Consider the following 15,117-nt stretch of genomic DNA (forward strand, 5'->3'; position numbering starts at 1 on the left):
CCTTGGATCCTATGTGGAATGCAAAGAATTGTCAAAATCAGGATAGTTCTGTAAAATATAAATAACAATTCTGCTTCTTCTATACTCAAAAGACTTTGACTCCTGCTAAGGTAGCTATGTCAAAAATCAGAGAGTCAGCAACGTAATAGGGTATTTTATTACTCTTTTTGGTTTCCCATTACTACTTACACTAAAATTGTAAGGAAATCACAGAAGTACTTTTAGAGACCTAAAAGTAGAGGGGAAAGCAACAAAAGTGCATTTTGTTCGGCAGTAGAACGAAGAAGACAGAAAAGTTGGTTCAGAATAATGAGGTTGTTGTGGTAACAGAATTATCCCAACCAGTATTCATAAGATAGGAAAGAAAGGAAGAGAGCAGGACGTGATGTAGGATTGAGAACATTCCCTCAGGTTAATCCAGCAGGAAGCCTTAGCTTCCACATCTCTTCACCGGTAGTCCCGAAGCTCCTACCTTGCCCATATCAGAGTTCCCATTCCCATCTCTCACTACCACCTGCCCTAGCAACAAAACCCTCCATCAACATTGGCATCAGAAAATTCCCTTTCACCTAGACTAGAAATGTGAGTGTGTTTTCGCAGGGAAAAATGATTATGCTTGGTGGTTAATTTGCTCATAAAACTAGTGAAATACTTACTACTGCTGAAATGTTGTAGAAATTTGAGTCAGAAGACTTTGGTTCTAATGTAGCCCTTCAGTATCATAATTTGTGACCTTAGCCAAGTCACATCACTCTCTACTTCTTTCATCTGCCAAATGAAGCTAATATACTTTCCATTCAAGGTTGCATAAGAATGAATTGACCTAATATATATGAAAGCCCCTGACAAAGTTCCTTGTACCGAGCTAGTGTCAGGGTGTTTGTTATTTTGAAGGTCCCTTATCGATTAAAGGTACCTGAGAGCCTACTCACTGTATATGACTTTTAATGAGGCGATACCCTTCAAGTTCCAAATAATCTGCTTACAAATGAACTTTTGAAAGTATCCAGCTTATAAATGCAAATTGCCCCCTGCTTTTATCGTGTATCTTCGGCCTCAGATTTCTTCTTATTGTACTGTATATTATTCAGCTATCTAGTAACATAGTAAAGACAAAATGTATTTACTTTTCCTTTTTTCCATTTAGAATCACTTGAAATTATATCTACAGCAGCAAGTCATTCTAATAGTGCAATAAGAAAAATGGTAAGTGGTTTCCAGAGGAAATAGGAATATTCTAGTTAGATAATTGCCAATAATATAGTCTGATATTATCTACAGGTTTGGACCCAAATGAATTGATACAAGTGAACAAAAAAGATTGTTTATAAAATGTTTAGTGTTATCCCTCTTCTCCCAGGTTTTAACTTGATCATAACTGACATACTTTATACCAAAATTTATGCTTAGTTCCAATCCCTTCTGAATTATGTATATTTTAGCTAAGGTCATTTATTAAAGGAACTAAGGTGAAACCTCCTTATATATGATCTTGTGTGTTTTGTTTTAATTTCCTAGGAGAACCTAAAAAAACTCTTAGAGATTTATGAAATGTTGGGAGAAGAAGAAGACATTGTAAATCCTTCAAATGAACTAATAAAAGAAGGACAGATCCTCAAACTAGCTGCTCGGAACACATCGGCACAAGAACGCTACCTTTTCTTAGTGAGTTTTGTAGTATGAGCAAGTCACATAAGAATAACCCATAAACATTGTTATATGCATCTTGGAAAAGTAGGATGCTTGCTTGCTCTCACCAGAACAATTATATCTAACCTGGTTTAGTCAGTACTGTCAGGATTCCACATCAGGGAATGTCCTTAGTAACTGAAACTTGTTCTTTCAAGGACACAACTCTTTTTTTGAAGTATTTTTCTATAATTTTTCTGTGTACTTACCGTGTATAATTTACTTCAGTAACTCGTAGTGAAGATGATTTAACCTTTCCATGATGATCGTAGCCATCAGTGTATATGTGGGGACCACTATTTTTAATTCTTCTAGTTGAAGAAATATATAGACAGAGTTGTAAAACTTGTGCCTCAGATATCTATGTAAAAGTACATGAGTTTGCTACATAGTTCCTTTTCACTGCAATCAATCTCCATCCCTTTCTTAACTTCTGGGAAATGACAGTTAGTCTAGAACTTATCGAAAATATAGGAGCTCTCCCTGGGGCATCCAGGCCATTATATTTTAGTCTCTGTTAATTCCAGTTCCTTTCTATATCTAATGATATGATAATAATCATAATAGCTAACAATGAGTAACAATAAGCTAACATTGAGTAATAGCTCAGTAAATGTTAGCTATTACTATGATTGTTATTATAGGCAAAGAAACAGACACATTGGTAAAGAGGCTGCCCAGTAACTGGCACATGACACATTCTCAGGATGTTATTCACATCTGACTTTTCTGCTGCAAGGCAGTCATCTCACTAGCCTTAGTATGAGTTGTTGGGGGCTTAGAGGTTTCTGTTGTCTGGTTACAGCTTCCTTTGAAAGGAAGATTTACAGGAACTAATTGTCATGCAGAAGGGTATTCAGTATCTCTCTTGAAAGCGTTTCTACTTCAAGTTTGTATAACTCAAGAAAATTGAAAACATGTCTACACAAAATTTATACATGAATGTTCATAGCAAAAGTGTTCATTATAGCCAAAAAGTGGAAACAAACTAAATGTCCATCAATTGATGAATGGATAAACAAAATGTGGTATAACCATGCACTGGAACATTATACGGCAGTAAAAAGGAATAAAATACTGATACATGCTACATGGATGAACTTTGAAAACATTGTGTAAAGTGAAAGAAGCCATTCACAAAAAGCCACACTGTGTGATATGATTCCATTTATATGAAATGTCTAGAATAGGCAAATGCATAGAGGCAAGAAGTAAGTAGTGGTAGCCTAGGGCTGGTGGGGAGGAGGAAATGGATACAGGATTTCCATTTAGAGTCAGGAAATGTTCTAAAATTAGATAGTCGTGATGGCTGCACAATTTACAACTATATAAACCCATGAATTATACATTTTAAAAGGGTATATGAATTATATCTCAATAACTTTAAAAATTTATAGATATTTTACAAATTAACTATAAAAAATCTTCATTGGAGCTCAACAGAAGAACTTCACCTTTCAGAAGCTTTACAGAGACCTAAATGTTAATCAGGGACATGTGATGTCATGTTAGGGTCCAGAGGGCTGTTTATTTTGAAATGTAGGTTTTGTTATTCAAATATGGTGAGGCCAACACATCAGGAGATGATTGCCATTGAAAAGATAGTTATACTCGCAGATTCCAAAAGGAGGGGGCATGCCACACCATGGAAGAGCTACATGAGAAAGCACCAGAGTTGGTCAGAAGGCAGAGAAAGCAAGCAGCAAATGTGGGCAAGAGCCTGTACTGTGGTTTCTGCGAGAAGGGATAGGCAAGGCAGAGAAAACCAGCTTAGAATTTGCTAGTTTAAATAATTTCATCAGGCTCTGGCACACAGGGACTGTTGACTGGTACCTAGCCTTAGGGTTCTTACGGAAGGGGAATACTGACTCGGAGTGTAAGCGCTCAATAGAGGAGGTGCTTGGGGTGTGAGTTCTGGATCTGTTGGTTTCCATATGGAAGTCATGCTTGCAGGTGAGTCACTCACTGTCTTCAAAGAATTGAGTAGTCCTGAGAGGGGGCAGTCCTCCAATGTCAGCAAGGCCCCAAGATGTCAAAGCATCAAAAATCCAGATTACAAAGACATGCTTAATATACTGTTCTGGGCAAAATGCCTGGGAGTCAGTGTCTTCCCTTTGGCTTTACCTGTAGGTGCTTAGATAATTTTCCTTTCCCCTCTTCAACATCAGCGTCACGGTTTCTGTAGTTAAACTTTCAGCTCTGTGTCTAACCAATGGTCTTGGTTTAATTTTCACATTTGAGAATTATTCTGGAAATAGTTTTGGATTGAATACCTTAATTCAGAGCCAAATTAAACAGCTATTTGGAGGACAGATGGCAAAGAGCCTTGGGGGAATACAACAGTAGTGACTTAGAGAAAAGTACCCATCTTGTTCCAGTTATTATAAGCTATCAAACATATCGTGTCATTGCCTTCCAGGAGAATGGAGTCATACAGCAGAAACTTTAGGAAAGCCTTATTCATCTTTTGAAGACCATCTTAGAAACAGTTCTTGTAGTGTTCAGTCCTTCCCCTCTAGTACTGTACTTGTCACAGAATCTCTCCTCTCCCCAGCACACATTTATTCCTATGGAGCATCTTTTTTTTCTTATATGTAGAAACTTCAGAAGTACCTTTTATTTTTTCTCCTTTCTCTCTAGAAGGAAAATAGTTTTCTATTTCCTATTCTGGGGATATTACACGTGTAAATCTGAAAAACCAAGTTATATTTAGAATTTGATTTCAGCTTTCAAATGATCATCATGTGTTTGCATATTTACTTGCCTCCACATCATGCTTTTTATGTTATGTAGGGTACTCTGTTGAGTAAGTAAATAACCACACCTGACATCTGAAAGTTAAAAAAAAAAAAATCACTGAATTATCCCATAGAATGATAGGAGGTTTTATCTTGGCTCTTTGGAGTTCTAGTCCTTATTTCCTTATACCTTTTGACAGAGTTATATATATTTTTTTCTCTTGACTTATTTAAACTTTGAATACAGGCCGGGCACTGGAAATTTTCTCCAACAATGTATTTTTACCTTCTAAAACAAACTTTAATGAACTGTCACTTGCGAGACATGAAATTGAATTATTTCAATCAAATAATATATTTTAAAGAGACTTGAAATAACTAGTCGAGGAACCCTGGAGATCAAGAAGCAGGAACCTCCCTACACTTTTAATAAAGTTGAGACTTTCTTCTAGGTTTCGGCACAGCCTAGCACTTCTAGAGCTTGCCAGCCAGAGACTGCTTTGTCAATAACTACTTCTGAGCAGGGGGCATGGAATAAAAGGAGTTTCGTTCACTAAAAGGGAAAGTCAGTCTACTTGGTGCTACAGTTGTTATAACTCCCTCTTTTAGCACCAGCAAAACCCAGAGAAGGTGATGGTGGCTTTTGCCACAGGAGCCAGGTTCACCGAGGAAACAGGACTAGCTACTTAATTCCTTTACGTATATGGCATCTTCTTTGTAAGCATTATTACCTTCACCTCTAAGTAGAAGAAAAAGGGTATTTATTGGCTAGTCCTGTCCATTTTGGTGGTGCTTTGCAACTCCTGCAGTACCATTCAGACATGGCCAAATCCCCTCCTGAGAAGGCCTTATAGAAGAGAGAAAGAAATACTAACATGAACAGTTAGCAAGCTGTTGCCTTAATCAAGCTGGGACGGTGATGAGAACCTTTAAGATATTTTCAGATCTTTAAATTCTGTGTACTACAATGAGGCTGTGATTGCCATACTTAGAATACAGTGGACAATTAATGATAAAGCATTATGTTCCCTTCTAGAAATGTAAATGTGAAATGTGGTGCTCAGATATATATGATAAAAATGTATGGGGCTTCCCTGGTGGCGCAGTGGTTGAGAGTCCGCCTGCCTATGCAGGGGATGCAGGTTCGTGCCCTGGTCCAGGAAGATCCCACATGCCGCGGAGCGGTTAGGCCCGTGAGCCATGGCCGCTGAGCCTGCGCGTCCGGAGCCTGTGCTCCGCAACGGGAGAGGCCACAACAGTGAGAGGCCCGCATACCGCAAAAAAAAAAAAAAAAATGCATTTAGTGCCCTTTTATTTCTACATTATCCAGTGTGGAAATGAAATTTATGATGTTGGTTATAGGAAGTTGCAAAATAATGTACGAGGAACAAACTGGTAAAAAATTTGCTTTCAGAATGAGTACAGTGGACATTGTCACATAAACATGTTGAAATGTTTTAAATATCCATCAACATTTCTTTCATGGTTGGAGCTAAAAGGAGGACCTGACAAAACAGGACATTATTCCTCATTTAATCCTCTCAACAACCTGTGACTTTTACAGATAATGATCCTGAGACATGAGAGGTTACATAAGTGTTTTAAGTTCCCAGTTGCTTTTGTCTTACAAAAATATATTTAAGCCTAGAAACAGTGTTAGAAACAATAAATATGAAGTAGAAAGATAAATATGGACCTTCTTTAGGAATCTGCCTACAAATTAACCCCCATATTTAGAGTTTCATCCTTTTGCATGTTTTAATATATTTAAAAGTTAATTAACTGCCTTCCCCAAATCATTGCTTGGTACTGATTAGCAGGAGCTGTTCATTGTTTTGTTTTGTTATAAATTTATTTATTTTTTATTTATTTATTTTGGGCTGCGTTGGGCCTTTGTTGCTGCGCACGGGCTTTCTCTAGTTGCGTTGAGCAGGGGCTGCTCTTCGTTGTGGTGTACGGGCTTCTCACTGCGGTAGCTTCTCTTGTTGCGAGCGTGGGCTCTAGCCATGCGGGCTTCACTAGAGAGGCTCTAGAGCTCAGGCTCAGTAGTTGTGGCGCACGTGCCCAGTTGCTCTGCGGCATGTGGGATCTTCCTGGACCAGGGCTTGAACCTGTGTCCCCTGCATTGGCAGGCGGATTCTTAACCACTGCACCACCAGGGAAGACCAGGAGCTGTTCATGGTTGACTAGAAATGAGGCACTAATTTGATTCAGTTTCAAAATAAGTTTCTTCATTTTAAATAAAGACTTTTTGCTAAAATAAATGACTTTTCTGTTAATTCGTACATGATGAATTCTTAAGCAAGATGTGGGGCAGGGGCTTCCCTGGTGGTGCAGTGGTTGAGAGTACGCCTGCCGATGCAGGGGACATTGGTTCGTGTCCTGGTCTGGGAAGATCCCACATGCCACGGAGCGGCTAGGCCTGTGAGCCATGGCCGCTGAGCCTGCGCATCCGGAGCCTGTGCTCTGCAACGGGAGAGGGCACAACAGTGAGAGGCCCGCGTACTGCAAAAAATTTGCCCACTTTTTTAAACAACATTAAACACATTGGTAAAAATAATTGCTAAATATTAATCTTTTCCTCTAACAGCTGTTGTAGACTTGTTGCCTGACACAACAGTTAGAAATTTTATTGTCTAAGGGCTTCAACTTACATGGTTGAGAACTTCAGTTTCTTGTATATAGAGGTCCTTAATAAATTGTTGCTGAGCTTAATTTCCTTAACTAATTTCCTTACTAATACAAAATGATGATTGGTTTACTTAAATATTAATAAAATATTTATGAACCAACACGGGGGGAATATATGTTACAAATTTTAAAATATGACAATTTTGATACAAGCATAAAAGCTCTCTGGTATTTAAGTAATTTTTCTCACATAGAAAGTATGGTATTCCCTGGAATTTATGTCTAGGGCTACTTTCAATATTGGTCACTTTCCTCTGTCTTCTTTGTTTTCCTTTTTTTTGACATGTGTTCTGCCTTCTTGCAGTTCAACAACATGTTGCTGTACTGCGTGCCAAGATTCAGCTTGGTGGGCTCTAAATTCACAGTTCGAACCAGGGTTGGAATTGATGGAATGAAAATTGTAGAGACTCACAATGAGGAATATCCACACACTTTCCAGGTATCTGGGAAAGAGAGAACACTGGAACTGCAAGCCAGGTAAGAGAACCATTCCTATCTCACAACTTTACAAAAGAATCAGAATAAATCGTAGGACAAAATAATTCTGAGGATCTATCCCATGTCTGGTTGGACATAAATGGAAAGAGGTAAGCTCTTGAAAGTCAAGAATTATGTCTTCCCTTTTGGTTCCTCTGTAGTGCCTAGGACAGTGGTTTTTCAGACAGTAAGCATTCAGTAAATTAAAGTGACCGAATTGTTGCATTCAAGCCAAAGTTTTGAGTCTTCTAGGAAAAAGTTCTCTAACCTTTTTTCTGCCATCCTTCCTTTTGGTCCACAAATGTTGATTGATGTTTATTATTTCATGATAAATGTTGAAGCTTTAACTATCTGTCCTTCAGAGACTCTGCATTTATAGGACTTAATGGCACTTTGATGGAGAGAATGATTTTGGAAATCAATCATTTGGGAGGCATTTTGGAAAAGATGATTCTCCTGCCACAGTTGAGGATACATGAAGGGGGCCATTTGGGGCTCTAGTAGCCTCTAGCAACCAGGACTTCTGGAAGGGGTGGCTCTTCTTTTATGTTTATTGAGTGGGAGAGAAAGAGCTGGAGGCCTAGCATCCATCCCCCTAGCATAACCCTGTTTGGAAAGAAAAAAAATGAAACAAAACATGAGAACCACTGTAGTAGATCACAGCTACCTCATGCGTGAACCTCTAGAAGACAGAGTGCTGTCAGGTTTTAAAATATCTGCTTTAGGAAACTGTCATCCATTTATCCTATAAAAAAAAAAAACCTAGCATGGTGAAAATTGAGATACACCAGAAGTTCACAGATCAGAGGTTAACTACTAATCCCATCTCTGATGGTTTTCATACCCTAGAATCCATGGATAATCAGAGAGCCCTTCTCTTCCTTTCTATTCCTTTGCACCAATAGCATGTGGTTCTGGCTGCTTAGGTGAACTCATCCTGGATATTTGTGTTTAGTAACTATGTACGAGCTTAAACTTCACATTTTCAAAAGAGAATACATTATTTTAATAGGAATCTGTACCCAGGGAGGCAGGGAATTGGTGATTATAGATATGGAACATGTGGCAGGTTAGGAAAGTTTGAAGAAATACCTAGCCAGTTCTTTGATTTCCCACAGAAAATATATAATGAACCTGCATTACTTAGGGAGCTGCCAGGAGGCTGCCCTGAGGGTTAGGAGGCAGCATTTCAAGCATGAGTTCAAATGGTGGAGGACTTGGCTTGGATGTTATGGTTTTCCTACTTTATCATGGTGGGATTTGGACCCCAGCCATCAAACCCAAGAGAACAATTTATGTTACTGTACTTGGAAGCCCCTGACCTAAGTCCTCACTCAGTGGTTGACTCCCTGAATGATTGGCCCTGGCCACAGAGAAGACTCATCAATTGTTCTGATCATCATAGAAGTCTTCATTACAGATGAATGAAGGTTCTGCTGGCTCTGAATATCAGCATAGTTCCAAATCTGCAAACCCAAGAGATGTGTCTGAACAGCAGAAGAGAGATTATCAAGGATTCTTGGGTTACCTGAGTTGAGACGGACTCCAGCCCCCCTCCATTAGCAGGTTGGGCTGTTTTCGCTTCAGGATGGGGCTGATTCATGAAAATTTTTCTTAAGTACAGGCAGTTATCATTTTGTAGAGTTCCAATATGCACTATTGGATACATTCCAGTTAGTACTGAAAACACATTCATTTTTCCTTAAATTTCTTATTCCCCTAATCTCATTGCTTTAGTTGTATTTATGATTATATGATGAATTGAAGATCTGAATGAAGTGTGATTACTTATCTTCTGGTCTATAATGACTCTCTCAAGAAGTTTCTCTCTCAAGAAGAACAAACACTGAATTCTCAGAAAGTCTGAAGGATTACATGGAACCCCAAATTGCGTATATATTTGGTGATATTTAAAGAGAAATCACTTCTGAAGGCAACACAGAAAAAAATGTTCTACTTTTCTTATTAAATAAGTCAGCCTGAAGACTGACCTCTCACACTCTGCCTCCCCTTCCATATTCAAAAGAATATAAACTTTTGAAACAAAATTATTTTATGTAGTTTTTATTCAATGGTTTTCTATTGCTAAATGGATATAAAAATATAGTGATGAGTAAATTAAACAAAGGAGTAAATTTAAAAATCTGCCATGATTGAGAAAGTAAAACAAAAGGCATTAAAGACTTGTCAAGTTACTTTGCATTTAAAAGGCTAAAAGCAGCTAGCAAATAACTATGCTTCCAGAGCAATAGAGCTGATTTTCTGGGGGCGGGGCATAGCATTAGGGAGAAACCTTTTTTGAGGGGCAAGATTAAAGCCCCTGCCCCCACCAAGGTTCTTGGTTCAGGATCCCCAGGTGAAATATAAGCAGAATCTTACATTTGACATGCACGGATTCCAGCAGTATTCCTGGCACATCATGATACTCAGTTTTTGTGAGAAAGATGGATGGTGTCACATGGATGGTATGATCACAGACTTATACATATGTGATACCTGTGGGACTGTGGCATGTGACATTTAGGCTGGGACAGGGACTCAGACTTAGCCCATGCCTACCAAATACATGCAAACAAATAGAGCCCACTCTTCACAATCCCTCAGTTTGGAGATCTTACTGAGTACAAAGTCTACTAAAAGGGACATTTTTTCCCAACAGAAAATTATTAAATACTGGGGTTCATTAATCTGTGAAACCTCCTTCCTACAGGCATTTAAATCTTCGTTGTGTTTTATCTATAATGAATTAGGTATGGTATTGCCTGAAGCCTAGCAAAATAGAATTAAATTGTTTACCAAAGGAAATGTTACATAGCTCCCTAAGGCTTTACACAGATAATTTATAGTCTCAAGGATAATTGCAATCTTTTCTAAGATGGGTTGTGACTAGCAGCCTTTCAAAGCCTCATGTGTTTTCATAAAGGTGAATTGGAAGACTAGGCCTATATCTAGTATAATGCTAGATCTACAGATACCTGATATATACAACTAGATGATGGTGGTTAAACTAATAGAAGCCAAACTTAACTCTCTCCATCAAAAGTTATGTGTACCAAAGTAAGTGGATGGTATAAAACTATGTTTATGAATTCATTTGTTCAATTGCCAGAGATTCTGTTTAATTTTTATTATAACTCCTTCTTGGACATCCCTGAATTTTCCAGAAAGTTGGACTAACATAAATACAGTTGTATGCACCAGGTATAACTCATTAATGTTCTCTTTATTCACTTTAATTTTTCGTTGTTGTTTGTTTTAGTTCTGAGCAAGACAAAGAAGAATGGATCAAGGTAAACCTGATTTCTATTTTCATTTTTGTTTTGTGGTAACCTCTGTATGTGTACCCAGATGTGCACATATTGTTGTATTATGCACATATTGTAGTCATCAGAATAAGGTCATTTAATTTTTAAGGTGATTTCCATCCAAGATATTTGTTTAAAAAAGTGTTTTTATTAATTTGCATGTGATACTTTAATATCTGCCTTGAATTTCATGTATATTTTAGGCACTTCAAGAGACTATTGATGCTTTCCATCAGAGGCATGAAACCTTCAGAAATGCAATTGCCAAGGATAATGACATTCACTCAGAGGTTTCTGTAAGTTGAATTAAATTCTTTAAGTTCTTTTCTCTTTGCAGTTGCAGAAGATCTATCTAGTTATTTTGTTACCCAGTCTTTTCCCTTTGCATTGCCAAAACTGGCTATTTGGACAGGATCTCATTTCTTCTTAGATGAATAAAATAGAATGCCTTTTCATGCTGTTAAATGTCTTTGAACTTTTTTTCTCTCTCTCTTTTTCTGGATCTTGAGTTTCAGAACATGGTATGAGCAATGTTGTTAAAATTCTTTTTAAAATAAATAAATGAATGAACGGATGGATGGATGGATGGAAATGACAGTTTTTGCCATTAAAATTGAATCTCTTTCCTTTTTAGACTGCTGAGCTAGGAAAAAGAGCCCCAAGATGGATCCGAGATAATGAAGTTACAATGTGTATGAAATGCAAGGAGCCTTTTAATGCCCTGACAAGGAGAAGGCATCATTGTCGAGCATGTGGACATGTATGTGAGCTTTCTTGGTCATTAAGGTTGTTAGTCACTATATAAGTGTTGTAAAATCATTAACTTGGAAAAAAACAAAGAAATCATTCAATAAATCACTTAGTTGATAAACTTTTGTTGGTGATAACTTTATGCAAAGCACTGTGCTGGGTCCTGGAGAAAAACTGGTAAGCAAAATGGTAGCCAGCTTCACAGAGCTCACATTCTAATGGAGAAAACAGACCAAATTAACAGACAAGCATTTCAAATGACTATAAATGCAATAAGAAATCAAGAAGTTAAAATGGGGAATAACGGTAATGGAAGAAGATTTGGAACCAATTTCGGTTAGAAAACTGAAGACCTATCTGAGGCGTTTGATATTTAAGCTGATGCCTAAAAGGTGAGAAAGAGCTAACCATAAGAAAGAAGGCAGGGGCTTCCCTGGTGGCGCAGTGGTTGGGAGTCCGCCTGCCGATGCAGGGGACACGGGATCGTGCCCCGGTCCGGGAGGATCCCGCATGCCGCGGATCGGTTGGGCCCGTGAGCCATGGCCGCTGAGCCTGTGCGTCCGGAGCCTGTGCTCCGTGACGGGAGGGGCCACAACAGTGAGAGGCCCGCGTACCGCAAAAAAAAAAACAAAAAGGAAAGAAGGCAGGAAGAGCATTCAGGCAGTGAGAGTTGTATGTCAAAAGCCCTGAGGTAGGATAGAGCTTCGTCTATTCTTTTTAATTTTAAAATTTTTCTTTCTTTTTTTCTTTCTCTCTCTCTCTCTCTCTCTTTCTTTCTTTCTTTCTTTTTGCGGTATGCGGGCCTCTCACTGTTGTGGCCTCTCCCGTTGCGGAGCACAGGCTCTGGATGCGCAGGCTCAGCGGCCATGGCTCCTGAGCCCAGCCACTCCACGGCATATGGGATCTTCCTGGACCTGGGCATGAACCCATGTCCCCTGCATCAGCAGGTGGACTCTCAACCACTGCGCCACCTGGGAAGCCCAATTTTTTTATTTTTAAAAATAACTTTATTTATTTATTTTTGGCTGCATTGGGTCTTCGTTGCTGAACACAGGCTTTCTATTTATTTGCAGTGAGTGGGGGCTACTCTTCGTTGTGGTGCATGGGCTTCTCTCTGCAGTGGCTTCTCTTGTTGCAGCGCGTGGGCTCTAGGCATGCGGGCTTCAGTAGTTGTGGCACGTGGGCTCAGTAGTTGTGGCCCACGGGCTCTAGAGCACAGGCTTAGTAGTTGTGGCACACGGGCTTAGTTGTTGTGCGGCATGTGGGATCTTGCGGCACTAGGGCTCAAACCCATATCCCCTGCATTGGCAGGCAGATTCTGCACCACTGCGCCACCAGGGAAGCCCTGATCTATTCTTGAGACTGCCAAAAGGTCATGTAGCTGGAGCATAATGAGCAATCTAAGAAATAGAAAGATAAATAATAACCAAAGGAGTCAATGACTTTGAGAAAATATGAGATGGAACCTATAGCTTAAGTAGAAGTTCAGACTTTTGATGGGGAGAGGGAAACTTCCCTCCATTATAACGAAAAGGATAAAGGGAAAGATGAGTGGAAATGTGGGTGTGTTTTTGATTTGGTGGTGGGAAATGAGGGAATTTAGGTCTGATAATATCTACATATTCATTGAAGTATGAGGAAGAGTCATCATCTGAAAGTGAAGGGGGAAGTAAGAGGGAGGGGGGAGATTTGAGAAAGAGAGCTAAGTATGTAATAGTTGTCTCTGGGCAGGAAAAAGTGAGCCTACCAAAGAAACAAAGATGCCTATTAGAGGTTTATGGTTATAAATTTAAAAGGACACACTAGTCCATTTAATGGAATGAAATATTTCTAACAAGATTCAGCAACTCAAGCCAGCTAAGGCAGTTGACAGGTTTTCAGGGATTGAATTGTTTCATATAGAAAGAATGAGAAGGAACAAAGCATGACCTGAAGTTGGAGAGAAGTAGCAGCAGGTTTTGGAGGGCCTTGTAAACCAAGTTGAAGATTAATACTTTCTACTAAAAAGCAACACATAAGCATAGAGAAGGGTAGGCATTGTAGTTTCATGACTGAATGTATTATTAGTATGCTTTCGTGCAACAGTTTTTATTGATAGTACATTCAGATTATTCTCAATTACACTGCAGATTTATTCTTCCTTTTTACCTAAGTTTTGACTCAGTGAGACAGTTTTATAATCAAAATCAAATTGATAGCAAACATCTTTTTTTTCCCCCCCCAGTGCAAGACTTTTTTAAATCTCTCATTGAGTTTGCTTGAAATGATTTCAGATATTGACATACTTGCTTTCAGTAAACAAACAAAAATATGAATGTACTGTGACATACTTTGAAAATAAATATTAGTTGATATGAATTTGCAGATACAGACATGTCTAATTTTAAATCCTAGTGTAATTTCATTGAAAGTATGAGAAAACAATGAACAATTTTTTATTATGAATTTTACATGATGTGAATCTAAACCGAAAGTTTTACTAATATTTATATTTCTTAAATATAGTTTGTCCACTATAAATGAGGGAAAATATTCTTCTAGAAGCAAGAAGATAATTTTATTTATTTATTTATTTGGCTGCGTCAGGTCTTAGTTGCACCATGCGGGATCTTTGTTGTGGCATGTGTGATGTTTCATTGCAGGACACAGGCTTCTCTCTAGTTGTGGCATGTGGGCTCCAGAGCATGCAGTTTCAGTAGTTGCGGTGCACAGGCTCTCTAGTTGTAGCACAGGGGTTCTAGGGTGCACGGGCTCAGTAATAGCAGCACGCAGGCTTAGTTACCCCACAGCACGTGGGATCGTAGTTCCCCCACCAGAGATTGAACCCACGTCCCCTGCATTGGAAGGCAGATTCTTAACCACTGGACCACCAGGGAAGTCCCCAAGAAGATAATTTTTTAAACTGCAAGGTTATTTTTTAAACAGTTACTATAAATAGCAAAATACACAAGGCCAATTTCTCATAGAGCTTACAGCCTAGTTAGGTTGACAAACATTAATTGAAAAATCACACAAGTATATGATTACAAATTGTGATCAGTGCATGCAGAAAGCACATGGAGGGCTTCCCTGGTGGCGCAGTGGTTGAGAATCTGCCTGCTAATGCGGGGGACACGGGTTCGAGCCCTGGTCTGGGAGGATCCCACATGCCGCGGAGCAACTAGGCCCATGAGCCACAATTACTGAGCCTGCGCGTCTGGAGCCTGTGCTCTGCAACAAGAGAGGCCGCAATAGTTAGAGGCCCACGCACCGCGATGAAGAGTGGCCCCTGCTTGCCACAACTAGAGAAAGCCCTCGCACAGAAACGAAGACCCAACACAGCAAAAATAAATAAATAAAAATTAATAAACTCCTACCCCCAACATCTTCTAAAAAAAAATAAAAGCACATGAAACTTTAATAGCACAGTGAAAAGAGATGGGCTGTATTCTGGAAGTTGGAGGAGTCTTCCTTGAGGAAGTGAAATT

At 39.0% G+C, this 15,117-nt stretch overlaps 1 protein-coding gene across 5 annotated transcripts in view; it reads left to right on the plus strand.

Moving 5' to 3' along the window:
- The window catches only part of FGD4 (FYVE, RhoGEF and PH domain containing 4), a 206,482-nt gene that overhangs the window by 173,820 nt on the left and 17,545 nt on the right, over positions 1-15,117 (plus strand). For all 5 annotated transcript variants that reach the window (XM_029204415.1, XM_029204412.1, XM_029204411.1 and 2 more), the window contains exons 9-14: positions 1,148-1,206; positions 1,519-1,665; positions 7,423-7,595; positions 10,855-10,885; positions 11,104-11,196; positions 11,535-11,660. In XM_029204415.1, coding sequence (XP_029060248.1) covers positions 1,148-1,206; positions 1,519-1,665; positions 7,423-7,595; positions 10,855-10,885; positions 11,104-11,196; positions 11,535-11,660 — 629 coding nt within the window. The remainder of the gene's footprint in view (positions 1-1,147; positions 1,207-1,518; positions 1,666-7,422; positions 7,596-10,854; positions 10,886-11,103; positions 11,197-11,534; positions 11,661-15,117) is intronic.

Source organism: Monodon monoceros, unplaced genomic scaffold (genome assembly GCF_005190385.1).
Source record: "Monodon monoceros isolate NGI ecotype Baffin Bay Population unplaced genomic scaffold, NGI_Narwhal_1 Super_Scaffold_6, whole genome shotgun sequence".
Classification (NCBI taxonomy): Eukaryota; Metazoa; Chordata; class Mammalia; order Artiodactyla; family Monodontidae; genus Monodon; species Monodon monoceros.